At 41.9% G+C, this 22449-nt stretch overlaps 1 protein-coding gene across 4 annotated transcripts in view; it reads left to right on the plus strand.

Annotated features, from left to right (window-relative positions):
* Positions 1-22449, plus strand: part of plxna1b (plexin A1b) — a 169585-nt gene that overhangs the window by 142168 nt on the left and 4968 nt on the right. Inside the window, exons 16-28 of one of the 4 annotated variants that reach the window (XM_029501143.1) lie at positions 1551-1718; positions 4475-4568; positions 5623-5859; positions 7456-7599; positions 8722-8956; positions 12057-12205; positions 13666-13922; positions 16291-16357; positions 18980-19126; positions 19515-19674; positions 19992-20095; positions 20431-20539; positions 21908-22098. In XM_029501143.1, the coding sequence (XP_029357003.1) occupies positions 1551-1718; positions 4475-4568; positions 5623-5859; positions 7456-7599; positions 8722-8956; positions 12057-12205; positions 13666-13922; positions 16291-16357; positions 18980-19126; positions 19515-19674; positions 19992-20095; positions 20431-20539; positions 21908-22098 (2062 nt within the window). The remainder of the gene's footprint in view (positions 1-1550; positions 1719-4474; positions 4569-5622; positions 5860-7455; positions 7600-8721; positions 8957-12056; positions 12206-13665; positions 13923-16290; positions 16358-18979; positions 19127-19514; positions 19675-19991; positions 20096-20430; positions 20540-21907; positions 22099-22449) is intronic. The other 3 variants (XM_029501145.1, XM_029501144.1, XM_029501146.1) reach the window with 3 other exon arrangements.

Consider the following 22449-nt stretch of genomic DNA (forward strand, 5'->3'; position numbering starts at 1 on the left):
GAACATAATAGTCCTGGCCTTTCATTCACTGAGCAGCAATAACCTTTATGGCCAAAGTAATGAACTGGTTGAGTCCATCTCTTTAATGTGTCTTTGTATTCAGTGTGGCCTCCGCTTTAATCAAAACCTATTTACCCCAAGTCACTCATCCTCTTATCTCCCTCTGCAACCCCTTTTCTTACATTCTCTTTTATTTCTCTCTGTATTGCCTCTTGGCTTCTTTTGTGTGGCCGCAACCTTGTCAGAAATACGTATGTGGCACCACAGGCACTCTTGATGGTGGCAGTGTTGTGAAAATGGTTTCCATAGAAACACAGCAGTAGTGGAATTTGGAATACCTTTTTTATTTCTCATATATTGTCCATTTTTTTCCTCTGTCCTCTCTCCTCTCTCCTCAATCCGCACTCAGTCTAAGAACGCTGTGGAAGGTATCTTCCTAGAGACAGCAGTAATAGGTCAAACAAAGACACCCAATTCACATTTTTGGTTTCTTTTGCCCTTTTTCCTCTGTTGTCCAGCCCCACCCCACCACGAGCCATCGTAATAGACCCGCCAAATAGGTTTTCACTCTTTTATCTTCTCTGTCATCTCCCATCTTTCTGCTCATTTCACTTGCGCAGCAGTTAGCGGGTAGTATTCATGTACAGATCAGCTCGCTCTTCTCATGTTCAAAATTTCACACTGTGCCGTCTGCCATCATGCCTGCACAATGCAAACACACTGATTTACACACTGTTGTAGTGCCCTGTGGGACATTGGTAAATACTGAATGACGCAGAAAACACATGCACACAGTTTTAATCTTTTGACTGTACTGCATTTATATGCAAATTCTTAGACCTCCTCACAGTGCATGCATACCTGTTCATTATGCTCTTTATGAACATAGATAAGGACACACACTGTCACAAAGGTAGAGCCATACCTTTGCCAGTAGCATATCCCTGCACTGGAAGGGGAGGCAGGCACAGCAGAATGAGCCACTGGAGTAGAGCACAAAGTTTCTGGCAGCAACACAAAGTTTCCCAGCAGGTCACAGCTGGCTGCCTGTCTGCTAGGGAGGGAGTTACATCACACAGAGACATGACCAGCCTGATCTGCCACTTCAGATCTCTCAGCCAGAAAAGGCGCAGGAGGGTAGGAGAGACAGACAGAGAGAGAGAGAGAGAGAAAAGGAGAGAGAGTGAGAGCACGCACTTTGAAGTACAGCAGTCTGATTTGGGCTGATGAAACCACGGCTGGACAGACTGAAAGATATTTGGCCTTGTGGATCGGCAACTATATCACCATTGTGTGTCCATTTTTGTTGCATCTGATAAATAATTACTGAGTTATTTATGGGATGAAGTAGTCTTTTCTTTTTCCGCCAATGTGGCTGTCTCGGAGCTTGTCAAAGAGTCAGCTCACAAATACTCCAAATCCCTTTCAATTACTTATTGTGTTGCTCCTTGGAGGATGCAGTCCACCCTAAGAGAGATCTTCATAGAGCTTTGTGTCTTATATCTTTCTCCCCTGTCTTGTCTCACTCCCCTCATCTCTTGTTCTTTCAGGCGAAGTGGTAAAGAGATAGTGTGTGTGACCCCAGCGGGACAAGCCCCAGGAACCACCCCAGTCATGGTAGACATCAACTCTGCTGAGCTGAGGAACCCAGAGGTCAAGTTCAACTACACAGACGATCCTACCATCCTCAAAATAGAGCCTGACTGGAGTATTGCCAGGTGAGGAGACAATCAAAGCAAAGATTAACCTATTGTATGAATGCAGAGGATTTTGTCATTTTGGTGACCTTCTGCCTTATATTGCACATTTGATGTCAATTGTCAAAGTGATTCACATTAGAAAATTCAAAGTAAAGATTTAAAAATTTTAACATAACTCACTGTATTTTCAAGTTATGCTCAAATTTGTTTCTACTATTCTTTTTTACGTAAATCTTTAGAATAGATACGAATATTATCAATACATTATTAATACTTGGTATTAGTGCCTTATTTTTTCAGAACTAAAATATGAACGCCACATAAAAGGTGATAAATATATTATTCTGCTGGCACACTCTCTGACTGGGTCTAGAAGAAAAAAACAATATCTCTCCATTTTCACACTCGTCCTGCTTTTCAAAGGCACATTATTTATTCTGTTTATCTTTATGATTCAGAAGTAAATCTTTGAGAGCAGGAACAGCAGCAAAGGAGTCTCCTGAAGCAGTGCGTTGCTAGTTGATGAGGTGCAGCAGAGATGTATCTGTAAATATTACTTGACATATTGAAACAAGACTACATAGCCACAGGAAGTTTTCCTGTGCAAACACAAGCTGTGTTGTGGAGGGGGAAAAAGCTTGAAGCTTCTAAATGCTAATGGGCTCACTAACATGACCTAGAAACTCCTCTCTTCTAAGTACAGAAATGAAGTTACTACATAACACAAACACTGATAACTATCTCATTTACTTCAAAAGTATAGTTGTAGGAACTTGTAATACAGTATTTCCTACGTTTTTTTATGTATATAGATGTTTATTGCTGTATTGCAAAAATTGGCAGTTTCCAAAAAATAAGCGGAGACAAAAAAGTAACTTTGTTCTGCGAAGAGGCTACATTTCCTGCAGATACTATTAAAGAAAAGAGTCACTTATAGTGGACTCTCTGAAGCCCAGGTGAATAAAAGGAGCATTTGCTTTATTAGTAAAGCAACTTTTACTTGTATACAGTATAGTGCTTTTGTTTTTGTGAGTATCACTTGTCAGGGCAGCTCACATTCAAGTTTACCAGCGGCATAACAATCCTCTACGGCATCATCGTGAGGGTTGAGGTGAAAATGGTAGCCACGTTTAAAACTCTGCAGGGAGACAAAAGTCCCTCATCATGCGAAAGAGGTGTGAGTGGATGAGAAGTCTCATTTGGAAAAGGATGAATGAAATGTTGCGGCTAGGTGAGGGGAACGAGAATGAAAGTGTTGGCTCCAGCCTTAGGGGGAAATAACCTCGGCACTTGGCTTGTGTTTGGTGTTTCATTCAGCACTCCCAGAGGAGGAGGTGCATGGTTCTCCAGGCCAATCATGCTTTTATTTACCAAGCCATTTTGTCGTTGGTCCCCTTTGGTGACCCTGTTGCTGGGGCTATATCAAACAGCACAGAGCCTCCTTTGTCCAAAACACAAATCTGACATGACTGTGACTTGCTCTCCTCTGTTCAAGAGGAGTTTCTTGAGCTAATAATATGGCTACATGGCAGTGTAGAGATTGTGTGACACATCATCTTGTTTACACGGTGTAGTAGCGAGTACACAGTATATAAATCAGTTTGCACTGTGCTTGTGGAAAAGATTATCTCCCCACAGAAGTACGTTTTTGAACTAAACCTATCCAGTAAATGTTAACTGTTACCTGAAAAGAAATGGACCGCTCAGGTTTCACACTATGTGTCAGGCTCTGTTAACTCTCTCAAAAGCTGTGTCTTCTCCTCACTTGACTCCCTTCCTGTTCCCTGCTTTTTCTTATAAGTGTTACTCTCACCCAAAACTCTTAAGATGGGCCTCCCAAAGCTCCTCATGACATGAGTTTCATCTAGCCTCATCAAAACACAGCCGTTGCGTCAGATGTGGCTGCATGGTCTTATTTTGCTTCTTTGCATCTTTTTCAGGCATGCTAGATGTAATGATACAGCACCCAGGGTATCATATGTATAATGTGATTTTTTTTTTTCTCTCCCCCCTCCTTCTTCCATTGGTGACTCACAGCAACACTGAAGCCCAGTGCCAGAGTTTTTACCAGTTTTTAGGTTGTATGCTAACTTACTTATCTGCTGTCAGGACTCCTCACATCAGATAAAGTTCATGCTCACAGCCAGCAGAGGCTGTCAAGAGGGCGATGTGGTCGAATAGGACTTGCACCCATATTAGCTATGACTGTGCTGGTCAGCGTCACATCGACCTGAATAGGTCACAGGTGTATAGGTTACAGATCATGCATTTGTGGAGTGTATCTCATGCTGAAAAATACTACTGTGCAACTTTAATAGACTCTGAAAATATTTCTCTTGGCTTTGGAGAGGTAGTGAGGAGAGACCAAAGCTCTGTCTCTCAGGATTAATGCTATATATTCCCTTATTCTTCCCTCCAGCCTCCATATCGGTTTAAACAAGCTTTTAACATTCATGCAAGGGCTTTAGCATTACTATCATTACCTGAAAATGGGCTTCCATGAATAAGCAGGCGAAAGGCTACAGCAGGAGCGAGCATTAATGGTAAATCGCCAACTGGAGGGCCCTCTTGGCTCCCACAGAGAACAGATTTATTAGCATTTATTTCTACTGATACGTCTGCTGAATAGTGTATGCACTTGGATCCAGCAAGAAAAAGTACAGCAGGAAACCCACAAATATGTGACATACAAGTGTTTTTATTTTCCCAGCAGCACTGTATAATTGTATTTGCCATGGTTGTTTCTATAATATGTTTTTTTGCCTCCTTTTTAGTGGAGGGACCATGTTGACCATAACTGGGACCAATCTAGCAACCATCAAGGAGCCTAAGATGAGAGCCAAGTACGGATCTGCGCAGTCAGAAAATGTAAGTAGTTAGAACCAGAAAGCTACACAGCTTTATTTTGTTTTTTTGCCAAAACAATAGAAAGCAGTTACTTGAATTGGTGAGTGAGACCATTCAAGAGCAACACAGAAACATGTCTCTCTGCTGTCTCACTCTTTGTTGAAAAAATTATTTTTGTATGATAAACGAACTCTTAGAACATACAGACGCACACACTTGGCCCGTTGGTCAACCAGCCAGAGGCCTATTTTCTGTTTGTTTTTGATGTCGAATTTCCTTTTAGCAGTTTAACCTTTGAAATGTCAACTAACAATAAAGTGGCTCTGGCAAATCCCTCTCCTCACCTAGCACCACAGGGCTGAGCTAACCTTTCTCCTACTCCGACTTTCACCTGAAAGTAAAAAAATATCCCTTCTTTTTCATTTGTCCATCTCTCATCAGTGTTTTTTTTTTTATTATTATTATTGTGCTTGGTTAATGTTTTCTGTTGACCTATAAACACACTTTTGTTTGCTTTTGCTTTTATACAGCCCTCATGTGTGAGTATATTAGTATGACATATAGATCACAGTGTAAGGCCATAACATGCTGTGGAGCTATGCAAAGGTCTCTTCAGCCATGCTGTGTTACTGTTAACAGCTACTGGCTGACCTCTGCTGTTTCTCTTTGTGTCATTATGGTCTAATTTGTTCTTCGGTGACTGATTCAAGTGTCGTACCCAACAGGGGATTTCCGGATGATATCCACTGATTACAACACTGATGTTATTAAGCCAGCCTCTTCCTCATTATGTCATTACGGAGACATTTAATCACTCACATCACAAAACTGGATTTCAGCCTCTGTACATTTTGCTGATTATGTATTAGCTAACGCTATCATCGCTGTAAGAATTTTCTAATATTTTTTTTATTATTATTTCTTTCCAACATCATTTAACGACCGCTACATGACAAATTAAGTAAAGTCATCGAACGTAATTAAACTATTTATCATGGCCTCACTCTCTTTTGTTTCGCTGCTTTCTTTTCTTCTCAAATTCTCCTGCTCTCCTCCTCTTTGTCTCCCTCTGTAGAACTGTACGGTTGTCAACAACACCATGATGGTGTGTCTGGCACCCTCTGTGGCCGGATCTGACAAAGGCTTCTCAGAGGCCGGCAGCAGTCCCGATGAGATCGGCTTTGTCATGGATGACGTACGCTCTGTGCTGGTGGTAAATGAGACTTTCAGCTTCCACCCAGACCCCGTGTTCGAACCTCTTAGCCCTTCAGGCATGCTGGAGCTGAAGCCCAGCTCACCACTCATACTCAAGGTAAATTGCCTGGTGCTCCTAGCATTGATCTGTTTTGGCCTTGTCTCTTCCCGAGTTTGTTTTACATCCATCATGTTCTTTCTCTTTTTATTCTTGTGCTGACTTTGTTTCACTTTCTCTTTGTTTTCTCTTTCAATGTGTTCTGTGTCCTTTGCTGCCTTTCTCTTCCTCTCATCTTTCCGATTAACTCTTCTGTCATCTCATCCTATTTCTTCTTCTTTTTGCATTGTTGTCCAGACCTGTGACATTAGTTGGTCTCATGTCTAAGTCATGTGTTAGCATGGACTTTTTCATGTCCTCACACTCGTTTGACTGTTGGCAAATTAGTACTACCACACTTGAAGAGGAGTGTTACCTAACAGCAGAATGCTAGTGGTATAAAAGCTCAAGCTCACAAATAGTCATTTTTTAAAATATTGCAGCAAACTCAACATCCAACACAACTGTTAAAAACTTGACAGGCCTTTGAAATGTTCTGCTGCAAACAGTTCTCTATAGAAACGTGTTCTACTTGCTTTGAGAGGAATTTTCTTTTAGATGTGCCTCAACCTTAAGCGATGTTGCTTCTCCACTTCCTGTCTCTATGGGGTTAGGAGACCTTTATTCAAAAAGAAAGTCCCTCAACCCACCCACCCACCCTCACCTCAAATCAGTGGAAAGGAAAGTAATGTTTACACAGTCAACCCATGCATTGCTATGCCTCCTGCATTTGCTCTACACACACGCACTGTCTTGTGTCACCCCCCCATTTGAATTTCAAAGCTTTTCAGGAGCGAGAGGAAAATCATCATGCAATTTCATGGAGAACTAAAGCCTTTTTCTTTTAGCCAATCAGGGGCAAGTTTTAGAAAAGAACGCCTTTCCCCCTCTGTAACTTTAAATATAATTCTATAATGAAAACCTCTGATTGCCCCACCGTGCTCCGGGTAAAGAATTTCAAAAATAAGCAGCTCAGAAACGGCATCCTATTAAATAATTGCAGAGAAATTAGACGTTCATCGAGATTTTCCAGCAATTAATTCCTCCCACTCTGCGACGCATAGAGAGTTAGGATGTAACAGAGACAAGGAATTGGGGTTTTATGTAGAATTTATTGACTGTATCTGCCAACAGCAACACAACAGTCCTTTAACATCATTTTTAGCTGTGCTTAAATTTAGTAGAAGTTGTATTTTTAGCTCAGTATTACCACAGACTGTGTAATTAAAAAAAAGTTGAATGAATTATCATATTTTTGTGTTTAATCAGTCAACTCTGCTGTCTGTACTTTACTATACTGGACTTTTTGCTCCAGAATCTCTCTTCATTTTTACACCAAGTTTTTCCTTCATGAAAGTCGCAATCCTTATCTACAGTAACTCATGTTTCAATTATAGATCTGGTAGCATCCAGCAGTAGCATTGTTACTCTAGCTGCCTGCGCTTTGAAATGCTTTGTACAATGATTTCAAGCTGTAGCTGAACTGTTGACAGACACCTTCCAGTACATCAAAAACAAACTTTTCTCTCTAAACTGTCAACATTAATCTATTTATGTGGACCCCCTCAGACTTGAACCTTCTGAAAGTAACCAAAGTGTGTATATGTCTGTTTCCAGGGCCGTAACCTAATTCCTGCAGCCCCAGGAAATGCTAAGCTGAACTACACAGTGCTGATTGGAGAGACGCCCTGCATTCTCACTCTGTCTGAGAGTCAACTGCTGTGTGAATGGCCCAACCTCACCGGAGAACACAAAGTCACTGTAAGTAAAACCTCAATCCTTTGCTGCAATGTTGAAGGTTTTCCCATGAACAAAAATCTATTTCTTCTTTGCATCATCATAATTTTATCTTACTGAACAGAGCAATGTTACATCCAGGTGTAGCTATTTGGATTGAGTCATACAAACCTAAAAACTGAGTGACATCACTCTCTAGGTTACATTTTTCTACCTTAAGTGCCTCTTATTTCTTTTTTCTTTTTCATCTTTTTTTTCTTCTTTATTTCCACTTGAGGAGCATCTGGTTTTATACATTTCTTTTAGCCCATCCTCCTCTTTAGCTCCTATTCTCTCTGCTGTGTTATTCATCCCTCCGCTTTATGTCAATCCACTTCCTGCCTTTTCATTCATTCATATTATTCTTCCCTTCCTATCCATCAGACCTAAATCTCTTAAATTACTCTAGATTTCTCTTCCCCCATTCATATAGCTGCATGCAAATCAACAAGCACACATCCTATTTTTTATACCACTGGTTGTGTTTGCAACTGCATTTATGTCTTTGAGGCTTTTGATTTGTCTTGTGTGGCTGCCATCCTCTTTAGGATTTCAACAGTATTGATTTCAATAGAGACCAAAAAATGGCTAGTAGGCATGAGAGGTCTGTGTCTATTTTTACACTCCTCCATTTAGTATTTCATAGACGTAAGCCAGTTGAAGATGGAATAAAAGGGGGAAAGTGATCGGGGTGGGGGGTGAGGAGCATATCCCTCCTTCTTTATTCATACGTTTTGCAAACTAGAACTGTTTTGATGTGATATGGTAGAAAGTCACGTGTTCAGCTGGTTCTGTAGACAGCCGCAGGACTTAGATGTTGCCTCCCCTAAACCAATTTTGGCACCTTGCATAATTTTTTTAACATAATATTGGTTGTATAAGAGCTATGGCCAGGAGTTGGTCAGAAAATTGGTAATCATCAAATTGAACTGCGCAGTAGGCTTATTAATTTGATATAAAAATGCCAAAATAATGTTTCTTTACAGTCTCTGCATAGTTCTCAGTGTGCAAGCTACAACTTTGACTTTCTTCTGTATAGGTGTAGGGTGTCTTTCATCCACCGACTCAGCAAACATAGATGAAAGTCTGTTTAAATCTGTCTGATAGGTTCGTGTTGGAGGCTTTGAATACTCACCTGGGACCTTGCAGATCTACTCAGACAGCCTGCTCACCCTGCCTGCTATCATTGGTATTGGAGGAGGTGGTGGGCTGCTCCTTCTGGTTATCATCGTGGTTCTGATTGCGTATAAGAGAAAGTCACGGGATGCCGACCGCACCCTCAAGCGGCTTCAACTGCAGATGGACAATCTGGAGTCCAGGGTGGCCCTTGAGTGCAAAGAAGGTGAGTTTGAACAATCTGATACTAACTGCCTAACTCTAAAAAGTTACTTATATGTCGCTTTTTATACTCATACTCTAAGCTTTCTCCCCAAATAACTCCCACGTCCCCATCTAACTCTTTGTAAATCTCTCCCTTGCTGCAGCTTTGCCTCAAATGCTGCACAACTCCTATTCAGCAGTCCTATCCATTTCTCCCTCTGCTTTCTCACTCTCTATTTCTCTCTTCCTCTGGCTGCCAACTGTCCCCCTGCTGTTATGTGACAGTGGAGAGTGTGTGTGTGTGTGTGTGTGTGTGTGTGTGTGTGTGTGTGTGTGTGTGTGTGTGTGTGTGTGTGTGTGTGTGTGTGTGTGTGTGTGTGTGTGTGTGTGTGTGTGTGTGTGTGTGTGTGTGTGTGTGTGTGTGTGTGTGTGTGCGCGCGTACAAAGGCGTTGGTGTGTTTCCAGAGGAATACTTTGATCTGAGCCAGCCACCAGATGTTTGCTCTCCACCCCATGAGAGAGCCGCCTGGCTGGCCTCAGTACCATCCACACTGAGATGGAGTTTAGATAGACACAGGGCACAAATAAGCGGGAAAGTCAGAGATGGTAAAGAAGGAGGGTTCTGGCAACAACTAATCGAGAGGGAGAGGGACTTAAACACTAGTGCATCTGAATATATTCATTTGACAGGAGACAGCATGAATCCAGTGAGAGCATGGTGATGCTGTTACTGGTTTGCCTAGACAAAGAGAAAAGCAGATGGGGAGAAAGCGCCATGGTAAGTCAAAGAAAAAGAAAGTGTGGAATCAAAAAGATAGCACGTTAAGTTCAGCTAGATCAATCGTGAGTGCCAAGACGATATTATATGAGAACTCTGTAAAGCGTTCCCTGTGCCATAGTGATGTTGGTATGATGCTGTCTGTCAGGATGAACCAGTAAGGTGAAATAATTCAGCACATCATCAGACCAAAATGCACATCTTTCACACTCCTGGATTATAATGCTATGCCAGTCATCTGCTCAGAGGATAACCGTGTGTGCAATTCACGTCACACCCCCCGACACTTGGCTCTTCATGTCCTGCTCTTTGCAACTATCCGCAATCACACACAGAAACATCCGCGCACACAGTCACACTACAGGTCAAACAATGATTGGCTGAGGTTTGTGGCAGGGAGTCCACATGCCCTGACCCTGTCTGTCCTCCGCTGTCACCACTGCCTGCGAGACAACAACAGGATGGATAGAAGGCAGGGGATGAAGCAAGCCAGACAAATAAGCCAGACAACCTATGAGAGGTGAAGTTTGGGGTGGCCAGGGCTTGCATAAATGCAGAGATAGACAGAAAGATTATGAAAGGGAATAAAAACACAGGAACTGAAAAAGAATAAAATGGTAGACAAAATGAGAGAGGGTGTAAAGAAAGGATGATAACAGAGATATTTTTTTGGACAAGGCTGGACAAACAATGGGAAACAATATGGTGTGAAGAGAGAGGATGTGATCAGAAGAGACAAGCACTCATATTGACTTGTATAGATTGACAACAAAATATTGAGTGAATTATTGGGGCAAGTTAGAGATAAAAAGACCAATTAGAGATCCAGAGAGAAATGGAGGGTGCTAACAAGGGTGGGGCGTAACAAAAAGATGGAATGATATAACAAAAGAGATGCAAGCATGGGGGGGAGGTGACCTCTAAGATGTGACTCTGAAGGGAAGGGAGTGGGAGAAAAAGAGAGATAGGCAGAGAGGGATAGGGTGACACAAGCCATCTGTTAGTCTGGGCTTCAGTTCTTTATTTGTTTGGGTTGTGTATTCATGTGTTGGTGTATTTTGGATGACACTATCAGGCATACACGCGGATTAAAGCTAATGGAACCATATAGCTGTATATTTTCTTCTGAAGGGAGTTGTATGCTCATAAAATAGGGAAGAGGCTTTTCACTCAATTCTCTAGGTATATTGACCATTGTATGGCATGTGAGTGGGAGAATGGATTTGATCCCATTTGTTCCATCTAGATGCGACTTGTGAAGCCAGCGGAGTATTCAGAACAGGGTCAGAATACACAGAACAGAAAAGTGTAAAAACATTGACACATGCACTCACATAAATCATCTGGGCACTAGGTTACGTATTCAGCTGAGGGGCAAGACAGGGAAAGTGTGTGTGTGTGCGTGCGTGTGTGTGTGTGTGTGTGTGTGTGTGTGGCTGCAGGAGTACAAGCATGGGAGGTGGCAGCGTGTAATGCTTGTGAGCTCACAGATTCATGTTCCTGTGCGCAATTTCATCCTGAACTGCCCTACAGCCACTGAGCACTAGAACACTTCAGTCTCCGTCCTTCTTCTTCCCTCCATCTTTAGCTCCGCTCTCAGCACAGAGCGATCGCATAATGCTGCTTTTCACTGCTACTCCTCCACACGCCTCCATCTTTTCCTCAGTTTCTCCTGTGTTGCCTTCTTCCTCTCTGAAACACACCGTTCGTGGAAATTGGCATGCCTCTGCAATTGGTTGGCAGAGACATGAAGTCAAAATAAAAATGAAAACTGGCTTTAACTTGAATCATTCTTAACTGTGACCATAGCTGTTCATCTCTCTCTTTTGCTCCACTTTCTCTTCAGTCTCAGTCATTCTGAAATATTTCCTGATTTTTAAAGGAGAAAAAATTATAATCATTGCTGAAGAATGCAACTTATAAATTGGTGGTTTTAAACCAGTAATGACCACCTTTTACACCTAAATAAATGCTTCTTGGCAACTCGCATTTGCAACTTGATTATATACATTAGTGTCTCCAACCTACATTCCTTCTAAACACCAATCAGGATACGCTGTTGATGAAAAGCTGAATTTCTCTTGGTTTGTTTGGACTAAATAGAAAAAAGAGGAAATATAACAGACTCAACAGACTCACTTAAATAAGTGCTGTTGGTTCAGAGCTGACAGAATTTAAAACTGATTATTATTCTTAAGTGTCCCCAAAATCAAAAAAGCAATCTTGACAATTATAACTTAAAATAACGGTACTATTTTAATTTCTTTGTAATTAAAGTTTGTGCTTTATTGAAATGTGGGCATCACTGGAAACCCATGACATCTTTGTACTCCCTTTTGTACAGCCTTTGCTGAACTGCAGACAGACATCCATGAACTCACCCAAGAGCTAGATGGAGCAGGAATTCCTTTCCTGGACTACCGCACCTATGCCATGAGGGTCCTCTTTCCTGGGATTGAGGACCATCCTGTGCTCAAGGAGATGGAGGTACGGGTCAGTAGTGAGCTCTTCCCACACATGCGCACATACACACAGTTTTGATGAATGGAAGTTGTTATGTGTATGTCTGCGCGTATGTGTGTTTTTACATGTATAATTAGAAGAGTTTTATTTGAAGGGTTTAAGCTGAAACCAATGGATAATGTGAAGGGACTGTCAGCAGTTTCAGTGTAATTATAGGGAAAGGTTTTTTTGAAATAAAGAAAGGGAGATCCAGAGGAAACTTCTTGTGGGGTAACTATCTAGCATTGATCAATTCCAATTATTTCCCACAAAATAGAAGTTTTACAAGTCCAAGTCATGAATCTTGTCAGTGTGAGACAGGCTATGGAAATGTGGATAACAAGGCAGAAAACTTTTCAAGTATTTGTAAGGAAAATAACCTGAGTTTGAAGTAATACAGCAAAGGGATGGTTCCACTTCCGATAGCAATTTCCTGCTAAAATTGGTGAAATTTATAGATTGCTTCCACAGAACCAAGCCTATTTGAGGCTCCAGAAAAAGTAATATTCACATGTTCAATAAAACACTCTCCCTTGTACAATTGATCAATCCTCATGTGGGAAAATACCCTGAGTCACTGGACACTGCAGCACGTGTACCAACTTCCATCATCTTTTCATATATATTATGCTTTCACACATAGAGTTCATGGAAATACTTCCACCGCATTCCACTGACATGCATGTCAGGTGACGAGGCCTTTGCGACATGCAATATCAGCTTGTGCTATCAACTGTATTCCGAAGGGATAGTGTAGCACACAACATTGGATTTTCATTTGTATGGACTAGGCAATCACAGGCCAATGTGGTGCTCCAGCAGGCAGATCAATTTCTTATTACAGCATGAAGCTCACATTCTCACTTCAAACCTCCATTGCTCTCTCTCAGAGGGAGAGGCCTGCCCATTGCTTTGAGACAGGAAAAGAATCTGTTGAAAGGAAGGGCCAGTGAGAGATGGAGGGAGGTAAAGATAGTGTGAACTGGGAATTAAGGAGAGGATCAGGACGCTAATACCCAGAGAGGCAAGAGTGTAAGCCTTGTGTTTTGGATGTAGATGGCAGGTGCAACAGCAACCACAGCAGGATTATCCCTTTATATAGATAAGTATTTTGGAGATATAATTATGTATGTTAATGTGTTGTTCTTTTCCCTGTGAATGCTTCATCTGATATCCCTCACTCTCACTCAAACGCATCAATCCATTTCTCCACTATTATTCATAACCATTTTTGTCGATATTTATCCCGGAGTTTTGCCTTCTTCCGTACCTGCACATCTTACCTTTCCCACTTTTCTCATTTCCCTCTCTCTTACCCTCCTCCCCCAATATCCTGCCTGCTTTACATTACTGTCTTCCCCTTTTCTTTTTCATTTTCTCTTCCCTATGTCCAACAATTGACTACCTCTCCTTCCTCCTTCTCATCATCAACTCCATCCCCTCACCTCCAGGTCCCTGCCAACGTGGAGAAGGCCCTGACGTTGTTTGGCCAGCTGTTGACCAAGAAGCACTTCCTCCTTACCTTCATCCGCACCCTGGAGGCTCAGCGTTCCTTTTCCATGCGGGATAGGGGCAACGTGGCTTCCCTCATCATGACAGCATTGCAGGGAGAGATGGAGTATGCCACAGGTGTCCTCAAACAGCTTCTGTCTGACCTAATTGACAAAAACCTGGAGAGCAAGAACCACCCCAAGCTATTACTCAGAAGGTAAGAAATAAGGGAGAGGGTTTTAAACTGGCTCAAACTTCATAAAATCATGTCACAGAAAAGCACAGATAGTTTCTCCACTTTGTCTTCAAGTCTTAGGTTATGTCCGCCTGTCTGTGCATGTGGGTTGAGGCCTGTTTTTGCCATACTCCTGATTTGGTTGGAGGCACCCCTCTGATAGTCTTCAAAAAGAAAAACAGAAACAACTAAAAAGTTATTTGTTACACTTCTCTCTGTTCACAATTTCCTGTTGTCATGGCTGAATTAAATCACATGCAAACCCAAGCAAATGGTAATATTAATTGCAGGAACAAACAGAAAATGATAGAAAACAGAAGATGAAAATATGACGCAATTTATTTTTCATAACATAGCTGAAGGCGGAGATTGGTGATTGTAGCCTTTAGAGGCAGATATTTAGGACATTAGCTCATCTTCATCTCTCAACTCTGTCCATGTCAGAGAGGATTAAACCCCTGAGCGCACACACACTCAGTGGAGCCCCAGTCAGACTGACCTCTCTATCCTCACAAGCACAGACACACACACATACAAAAAAGGACTAAAACGGACGAGTAAAAGGGAAAAGGGGAAGATGTGCAACAGTGGAGGGAATGGATTTGAGGTGAAAAGGCAGTGAGGGCAGTGGATGGAGCATGGGGAAGGAGGGAAATGGTGATTGACAGAAAGAGAGAAAAATGTCCGAAGGGAGACTTAGACTGGAGGCAAATTGGTAGAGGTAGAAAATGGAGGGCGGCATAATGAAAAGAAGACTGCAGAAAGGTAGAAAGAGTAGATAGGCTTAAGGAAAAATGAGTTAAAATGAGCTACTGCAGACAGCTGGGCCAGAAAAGATACACGTATTTAAGGAGAGATACAATTAGAGAAATGGCCTGTCTCCAAATAAATTGGAATTAGACATTAAATGATAAAAAAGTTATGTTTTTTTTTTTTTTTTTTTCTTTCCTCCTTCTCCTTGGAGAGATATTTAATTAAAAATCTAATCAAATAAATGACTCTCATCCAGTCTGCCTATGTGAAGCCTTTTCCAATCCCCTCTTGGGGCATACGGTCACAACACGCTGTCCCTGTTAACTACACTAGCCTCGGGAGCTGGCATTAATAAGCTCAGCAATTATTACACACATGGTTCACCATGTTTTGGTCTTTTTCCTGCAAAAGATAGGCTTTAGAAAATTTTATTTTAGACATTCACCAAAAAGAATGGGAGCAGACCTAATAGTTGGCTTCCATGTGTCTTTCTGTCCCCAATGGTGAAACAATGCTCTTGTATCAGGTTCACTTGATTTGTACATATAGTCTTAGAATTGCAGTGTGTAGCATTAAGCTGCTTCTTCCTCTGGCATGTTTGAAAACTTTGGAACATTGGGTGCTGGGACTAATGAGATGATGGTAGCAGTCGCCCACTATCATGTCCTGAAATGCCTAAAAGCATGTTCTGTCCAGGTGTATTTGCCTCCTTCATTCTTCAACTCTGCGTTCTGGATCATCTTTTATCTGCTACATTTTGCTGACAGCCATGAAAAAAAAAACTGCTCCACATACATCAAACACCAGTCAAACAGGGGGGCTTACAGCAGCGTAGGAGTTCACGTCTTGTTCCTGCTACAGGCCTTCGCTGGATTCAACAGCACTTGGCCTACTTTCTTGTGTTTTCCTTTATTTCTATTCTATTCTTCAATTGTCACAAAAAGCTGATTTACTGTGCAATATTGACCAGAAATTATCTTTTTGTGCTGTCATTTCTCAACAAAATAAACCCCTCTTCACCTTTTTCAACCTTGCGCCATCCTACTGACAAAAAAGACTAATATTCACAATACGTGTGCGAATATGACCCAGTTAGACAACCTAGTAACCCAGTGGAGGAGTAGAGAAAATTTCCGAGATTTCTCATGCATCCCTCATTCATCAATGTAAAACAAGGTCTTCCAGTTTTTCCTGTGGAAGGTGAAAAGGTGAATATAAGAGCGATGACCAAGAGGGAAGAAGACTTGCATCCCCCTCCAAATCCCATACTTTCAGTGCTGGCCCTTTCAGCTGTTTAATAAATTACCCAAAATAAGGCCATTAATTACAATGCCTTTTAATTGCTCTGTTTTAATTTCACTGGCAAGTTGTTCACGCGTCTCTTTGAGAGTGTGCATGTGCAGAGATTCCTCTCATTACACGGCAGGTTTGTGATTAACGAGAGAAGTTAGCAAATTATACTAATTACCGTAATTTTAATGAAGACAAGTGGATTTGTTTGTTTGTTTGTTTGTTTGTTTGTTTGGTTGGTTGTTTTCACCATCATCCACAATTTTTTCTATTTGCCGCATCTCTCTCTCTCTCTCTCCCCTCCCAGGACAGAGTCGGTTGCTGAGAAGATGCTCACCAATTGGTTCACCTTCCTGCTTTACAAGTTCCTCAAGGTAAAATTGTCCAACACATGCAGACAAATATGTACACACATACACATACACTTTTGATGCAACACTAATACAGCTGGTGTTTGGGAATAGAAAAAAAGGCTCGATCAACACACTCGAACATTCACAGCTGCAGTGATAGATAAGCAGCAGGCAGCAGGCTACCTATCCCTTACCTTTGTCTTTCATCTGGTAAATTCCCCCTCTCTGAATTGAGGAATCTGCAGCCTGAAGCTTTGTTCAGACATAGCTCGTCATGTTGTTGTGATGGCTATAGCCTGTTGCACTAACCTGTCCTTTCTTTGTGTCCCTGGCTGGAGTCTTTTAGTGGCAGAAAAGTGTGCATGTGTCTTTTTGTTTGGCTGTGTTCATACTTGTGTGTTTGTATCCTCCTTTGGAGCTTTGGGGCTTAGCAAAAGAGGAAGCTAAAGATCCAACACAAATGTATTCTCTCACTTCTCTGTCTGTCCCTCTCTGTTTCTATGTTTTCTTTCTCTTTTTGATTTCCTTTCCCTCTGATATGGAATCAGAGGGAATTATTGATGCTTAAACTGTGCTAAATTCTTGTTTCCACACATTCTCCACATTCAAACATCACTGCAGCTAATCAGTTAGCAGCAGGGCCTTAAACCCCTGCCAGGACAGGCATTTTGGTGGACAGCAAACCAGCCAAGCCCCCAGAGGTCCCAGTCAACATCTGTGTGTGTGTGTGTGTGTGTGTGTGTGTGTGTGTGTGTGTCACTTTTGTCCAATGCTTGTGTGTGATTTGACTCTATTTGCAAGACTGGACAGCCAGAGTTGGGTTTAGACACAGGGGAGAGGGTAACCAGGGAAGCTGTTTGGGATCTTTTCTAACAGCTGTGTTCATGAACTTTAAACGGGACTTGAACAACAAAGAAAGGACAGGAAAAGGTGAAAGAATGTCGAGAGAAAATGTTTTGAAAGAGACAAGTGTTTATTAAATGATGAGAGGAAGGTTTTAAAATGAAAAAGGAATGATGGGTGCAAGATAAAATGGGACTTTGAGAGCAGTGGCAGAATGAAAACTGAAGACATGTCATCGCTAGCAGCAAGGTTACAAGAATGGCTTTAATCTAACCTTTGCAATTCAGTGCTTCTCTTTCTCCCGAGTTTTTAAGGGCCGCATAAAAGAAAGGCCCAGGACAATTTCAAAGCTAAGCCAGGTGTGAATATAGGTGAGTAAAGGTCAAGCAGTTTTTCAAAGGGAGGAAAGAGATGGGGCTTTTACCGACCTACTGAAGGGAGCAGGAGTTAGAGGAAACCTTTTTATCCATTACCCTATACTAAGGGTTCACTTGTTCTTCTTTGCACTGATTTGTTTGAGCAAGTGGGAAATCACATGGTTAGTCGGTCTCTGCTCCCAGAGACCTGTCTTTTTGAGGAAAATTTTAGAGAACTGTTTTAGTACGCTGCATGAAAAATAGTATTTTTATAAATAACGAAAGTTAATTTGAACATAAGTGTTTGTTGTGCTGAAATAAAAGACAGACAGACAGGAAGGCAAATACACACCAAATTTGACCCTTTCATAAACATGGAGCTTCAGAACTGTGTTTTCATTTGAAGTAAGCAGAAGAGTTAAGACTCAGCGCAGAGTTGGTTTGTATACTGCTGGACAGGGAGGACGTCTGCCGTGTGCTGTGTTTTCTCGATAGGAAGCAGGCTGCGCTCGATTATCCCGCAGAGCTCATCTGACAGCTCTGCAAGATGACTGATGTGTTGATGCGTGAACATGCCCAGCTGAGTGTTGCAAGGCACAACTTCAAACCCATGTCCCCTGCCACAAGCCACAAAGCTGTAAAACATATAAATGATTGGTAACATCATGAGAACAACATTTAACTAAATACGCATTATATGATGCAGATAAGGTTCTGGCTTTAAAGAATAATTCCTGTTCTTGGATGTTGTACCAGCAAGTAGTGTTTACTTGGAAGTCCAGGAAGGAAGTGAATGAAAAACAGAGCGTGAGAACAGGGGAAAGAGACACAGGGGGCCCAACATCCCAGTGCTTGTTGCCTGGTTGACACGTCTCACGCACCAAAGTGCTTCTCCAAGCGTTTTTCACTCCGCAGTCATTAACCTTCTATTAACTCCTCCATCAATTGCCACTCACTCACACTTTCTCTGATTTCTCCCAGTCTTGTTCACTCACTTAGACACACACACACATACACACCCATCCATCCAATCACCCATATAAAGGGTATTTTTTCCAAAGAAGAGTCACGGGGGAAAGGCTTGAGTGTGTGAGAGAAAAATTGTGTGTGTGTGTGTGTGTGTGTGTGTGTTGTCAATTTTCAGCAGGCTGTTAGCCAATGCAGGCCATGGCCTTGTCCTCTTCTGCCCTTCCTGTGGTTGGCTTCAAGAAGATTAGAAATATAATTGGAGTGTTCCTCAGCGAAGGCGCAACAGCAAAGCTGTGCGCAGCTTGCAGTTGTGTACATTTTTGTCCATTAAGTTTTTGCAGTTAAATTTGAGGTCTATATTTTAAGTCTGCCTTTCCTCTCTGCTTCCTTCCCTTTTCTTTGACTCTTTTCTCACCACTCACTCAAATCTATCGTCCTCCTTCTTCCACCTCTATCTCTGGTCCTCTGTTTCCAGGAATGTGCCGGTGAGCCTCTCTTCATGCTGTACTGCGCCATGAAGCAGCAAATGGAAAAGGGGCCAATAGACGCGATCACAGGAGAGGCCCGCTACTCCCTCAGTGAAGACAAACTCATCAGACAGCAGATTGACTACAAGACTTTGGTATATACACACACAGTAGTCGACACAGACACTTGGATTCTGCTTGGGGTGCAAAACAAATGTGCCCAACCAGTTAAATAAATGAATAATGAAAAGCTATTCCATTACGCAGTTTTTGGCAACACTCACTATCTGCAACTATATAAAAGATCCTCCTGGCTGTATGATTTAAACAGAGACCTGATGTGCAGGGCCTTACATTTTGATGATGAAACAACAATAATTGAAGGCTAACAATATGATGAACTATGGTGTGAAGGTTTTGTTCCAGGTCAAAAATCATCACGTTCTGGTCACACTTCCCCACATCAATCGTGAATCCTCCCAGTTTGTGCTTCCTAGCCATATATTAACTATGTCCTTTGCTCTCTGATCTCGGCCTCTATAGACACTGCACTGTGTGAACCCAGAAAATGAAAATGCTCCCGAGGTTACAGTGAAGAGTCTGAACTGCGACACAGTGACTCAGGTGAAGGAGAAGCTGCTGGATGCTGTGTACAAGGGAACACCATACTCCCAGAGACCAAAGGCCTCAGATATGGACCTGGGTAAGAAGATGCAAACACAGTGCACAACTACAGGGGCTAAAAGAGGAAGTCAATTCAAGAGCTCTCTGAAGAAGCAGCAGTTATTCTGACCAAAGATAAACTGTATCTTCCTTTTTATAGTCACTCATTTGAGAAGAACTGATGATTGAGATCTGTTGCCATTCCCTCATAATAAACAAAAATGCACAACCATGGATAAAATGTTATAATACAATACACTACAAGGGAAGGGAATTAAACAAAACAAAAATAAATAGACAATGGTAACACTCTGGCTCTATGAAGGCTCTTACACATGTTTCCTCTGTATATGACAGAGTGGCGGCAGGGCAGGATGGCGCGCATCATCCTTCAAGATGAGGATGTCACCACGAAGATCGACAATGACTGGAAGAGACTCAACACACTGGCTCACTACCAGGTATCCTGCCACTCAAATACAACATAAACCCAATAGTTGGGAACAATAACTCCTCAGTGGTTTGGAGGCATATTTTTGTCATTTTCTAGTTCATTTCCAGTAAACAACAATACTTGGTGTTTTGTCACCATTTTGGGCAGATGTCAGCACAGAGAAGCAACATGTTTTTATATCTATGCTTCAGTTGCTAAATAAGATGCAAGCAAATATTTGAAAATTTAAAAGACCAATTTGGGGGGAAAAATGTATTTGAGCAGTCATAATTTGTGGCATTGAACGCTCATCTTGCTGAATATTCACTGCACTGCTAACTGATGTTGAAAATCCTGTTGCAGGTGACAGATGGCTCCGTGATTGCCCTGGTGCCTAAACAGAACTCAGCCTACAACATCTCTAACTCCTCCACATTCACCAAATCCCTCAGCAGATACGGTACGAGAGAAGGTGTGTGTGTGTTTTGTATGTGTGTGCGTCTGTCTGTACAAGTGTAGATATGTGAGCATAATTTTGTAATATGGGCACATGCATTTATAACAAGCTGCTCATTTTTTTAACTTTCTCAGTTTTCATACACATTGTAAGTTCATACAGTGGAATTATGGGGAGTAGCTATTCATTGATATATAAGATAACTATTTATAGAATTATTGATTAGAATTTTAGAATTTTCAAAAGTAATTTGACATTAAGAGGAGGCATTTTGTTCCAGTTTTCTTGCTCAGTGGATGTCACTTCCTTCAGCTGACTCTTTGTCATGCAAATTAACACCTAGCATTCCTCTGAGGTCACAGCCCATCACACACAATATGGCTATAATGTGTGATGAAGCTGTCACAAATAGATAAGCAGAAACATTCTGAAAATTGGTGAATGGACAATAATTTGAATATCTGGAAAACGCTGAAAAAGATTCAGCCCCATCAGATGCAGACACTGTCCAGATACCATCAGGCACATGTTATTGGTAGGTGTGAGGTGGACTGATGTTCCTCACTATTGTTTTTTCCATCTCTATCTCTTTTTTCCACTAGTCCCCCCCTGTTCCACAGTAACTGCTCCTGCCACCGTTCCATACAAACAAATATTCACTAACACCCTATCACACCGACTCTCTACTTCCCTGGTCCACATTCTCTCCTGACATTTTGAACCTCTCAATCCTTCCCTGCTTTGTCACGCTAGTGACAAGCATTCAAACTGAAAGTAATACTCGGTGTCACAAAATAGGGGATCACTGTCCAACAAAGAAAGGGAGGAGGGGAGGGAGAGCGCAAGAGAGAGAGTGACAGACAAATTTATTCTGGAATGAAAGAGTGACATGAAGGTAGAAGAAGCTGTCCCCTTTCAGAAATGCTTTTAACTTCACACAGAGATTTGGCTCTATGTAGCTGTCTCAGATTTTCTTATTCTCATGTTTTTTCCACCTGTGTAGCTTAAATTGGTGTACCTTGGAATGCTGATTAAGTCAGGATGCATTACAATTTATAAACTACATAGTAGCATGGAGTTGCTGGCTTCTCAGTATGTAATGCCCTGAAGCTGTCACCCAGGCCAGCAAAATTTTGGCTCTTTTGAAATGACCTTGTGCAAGACACAGACACTTTTTTAACTGGCATTAGACTAAATTAAACTGTGCTGGACTGCCAGATTTTTCTGTAATTTATTTCTATAATAAATTGAACGTTGACTCATCTTCCCTTTATGTAAAGAAAAGATAAATAATACTTATACCCAAAAGCAATTGTGTTTTTCCTTTCTTGTGGCAGTTTTTGGCTGTTTCCATTTACCGCTCCTGTACCTCTCATCCTCCAGAGAGCATGTTAAGGACAGCCAGCAGCCCAGACAGTTTACGCTCCCGAACTCCCATGATCACCCCAGACCTTGAGAGTGGCACCAAACTGTGGCACCTGGTCAAGAACCACGACCACTCAGACCAGAGGGAAGGAGACAGAGGGAGCAAGATGGTCTCTGAGATCTACCTGACCAGACTGCTGGCCACCAAGGTATAGACAAGTTGTATATTCACACACAGACACAGACCTAACCCTAACCTTTAGCCAAAAACCCCTCTCCACCACCATCCTTGTCATGTGGCTCAGTTCCACTAGCAGCCCTGGCCTTTGTTTGGTGGTGGTCTCAAAGCTCATTAATATTTTCCCTAACCTTTTGTACAAAGACAAACATATGCACAGGAACGAGTGTGTATGTGTCTTAATTAGAAGGTTGACCTTTGACTATCGAGTTGTTGGGTTGGCGGTACTGGGCCCTGTTGGTGGCCTCAGGGCTTTCAGGCCCAGGCTTTTACCCCAAGATCATTACTCACCAAACTCCTCCGTCGTCCAGGCCACACTGAG

Source organism: Echeneis naucrates, chromosome 5 (assembly GCF_900963305.1).
Source record: "Echeneis naucrates chromosome 5, fEcheNa1.1, whole genome shotgun sequence".
In the NCBI taxonomy this organism is placed as follows: domain Eukaryota; kingdom Metazoa; phylum Chordata; class Actinopteri; order Carangiformes; family Echeneidae; genus Echeneis; species Echeneis naucrates.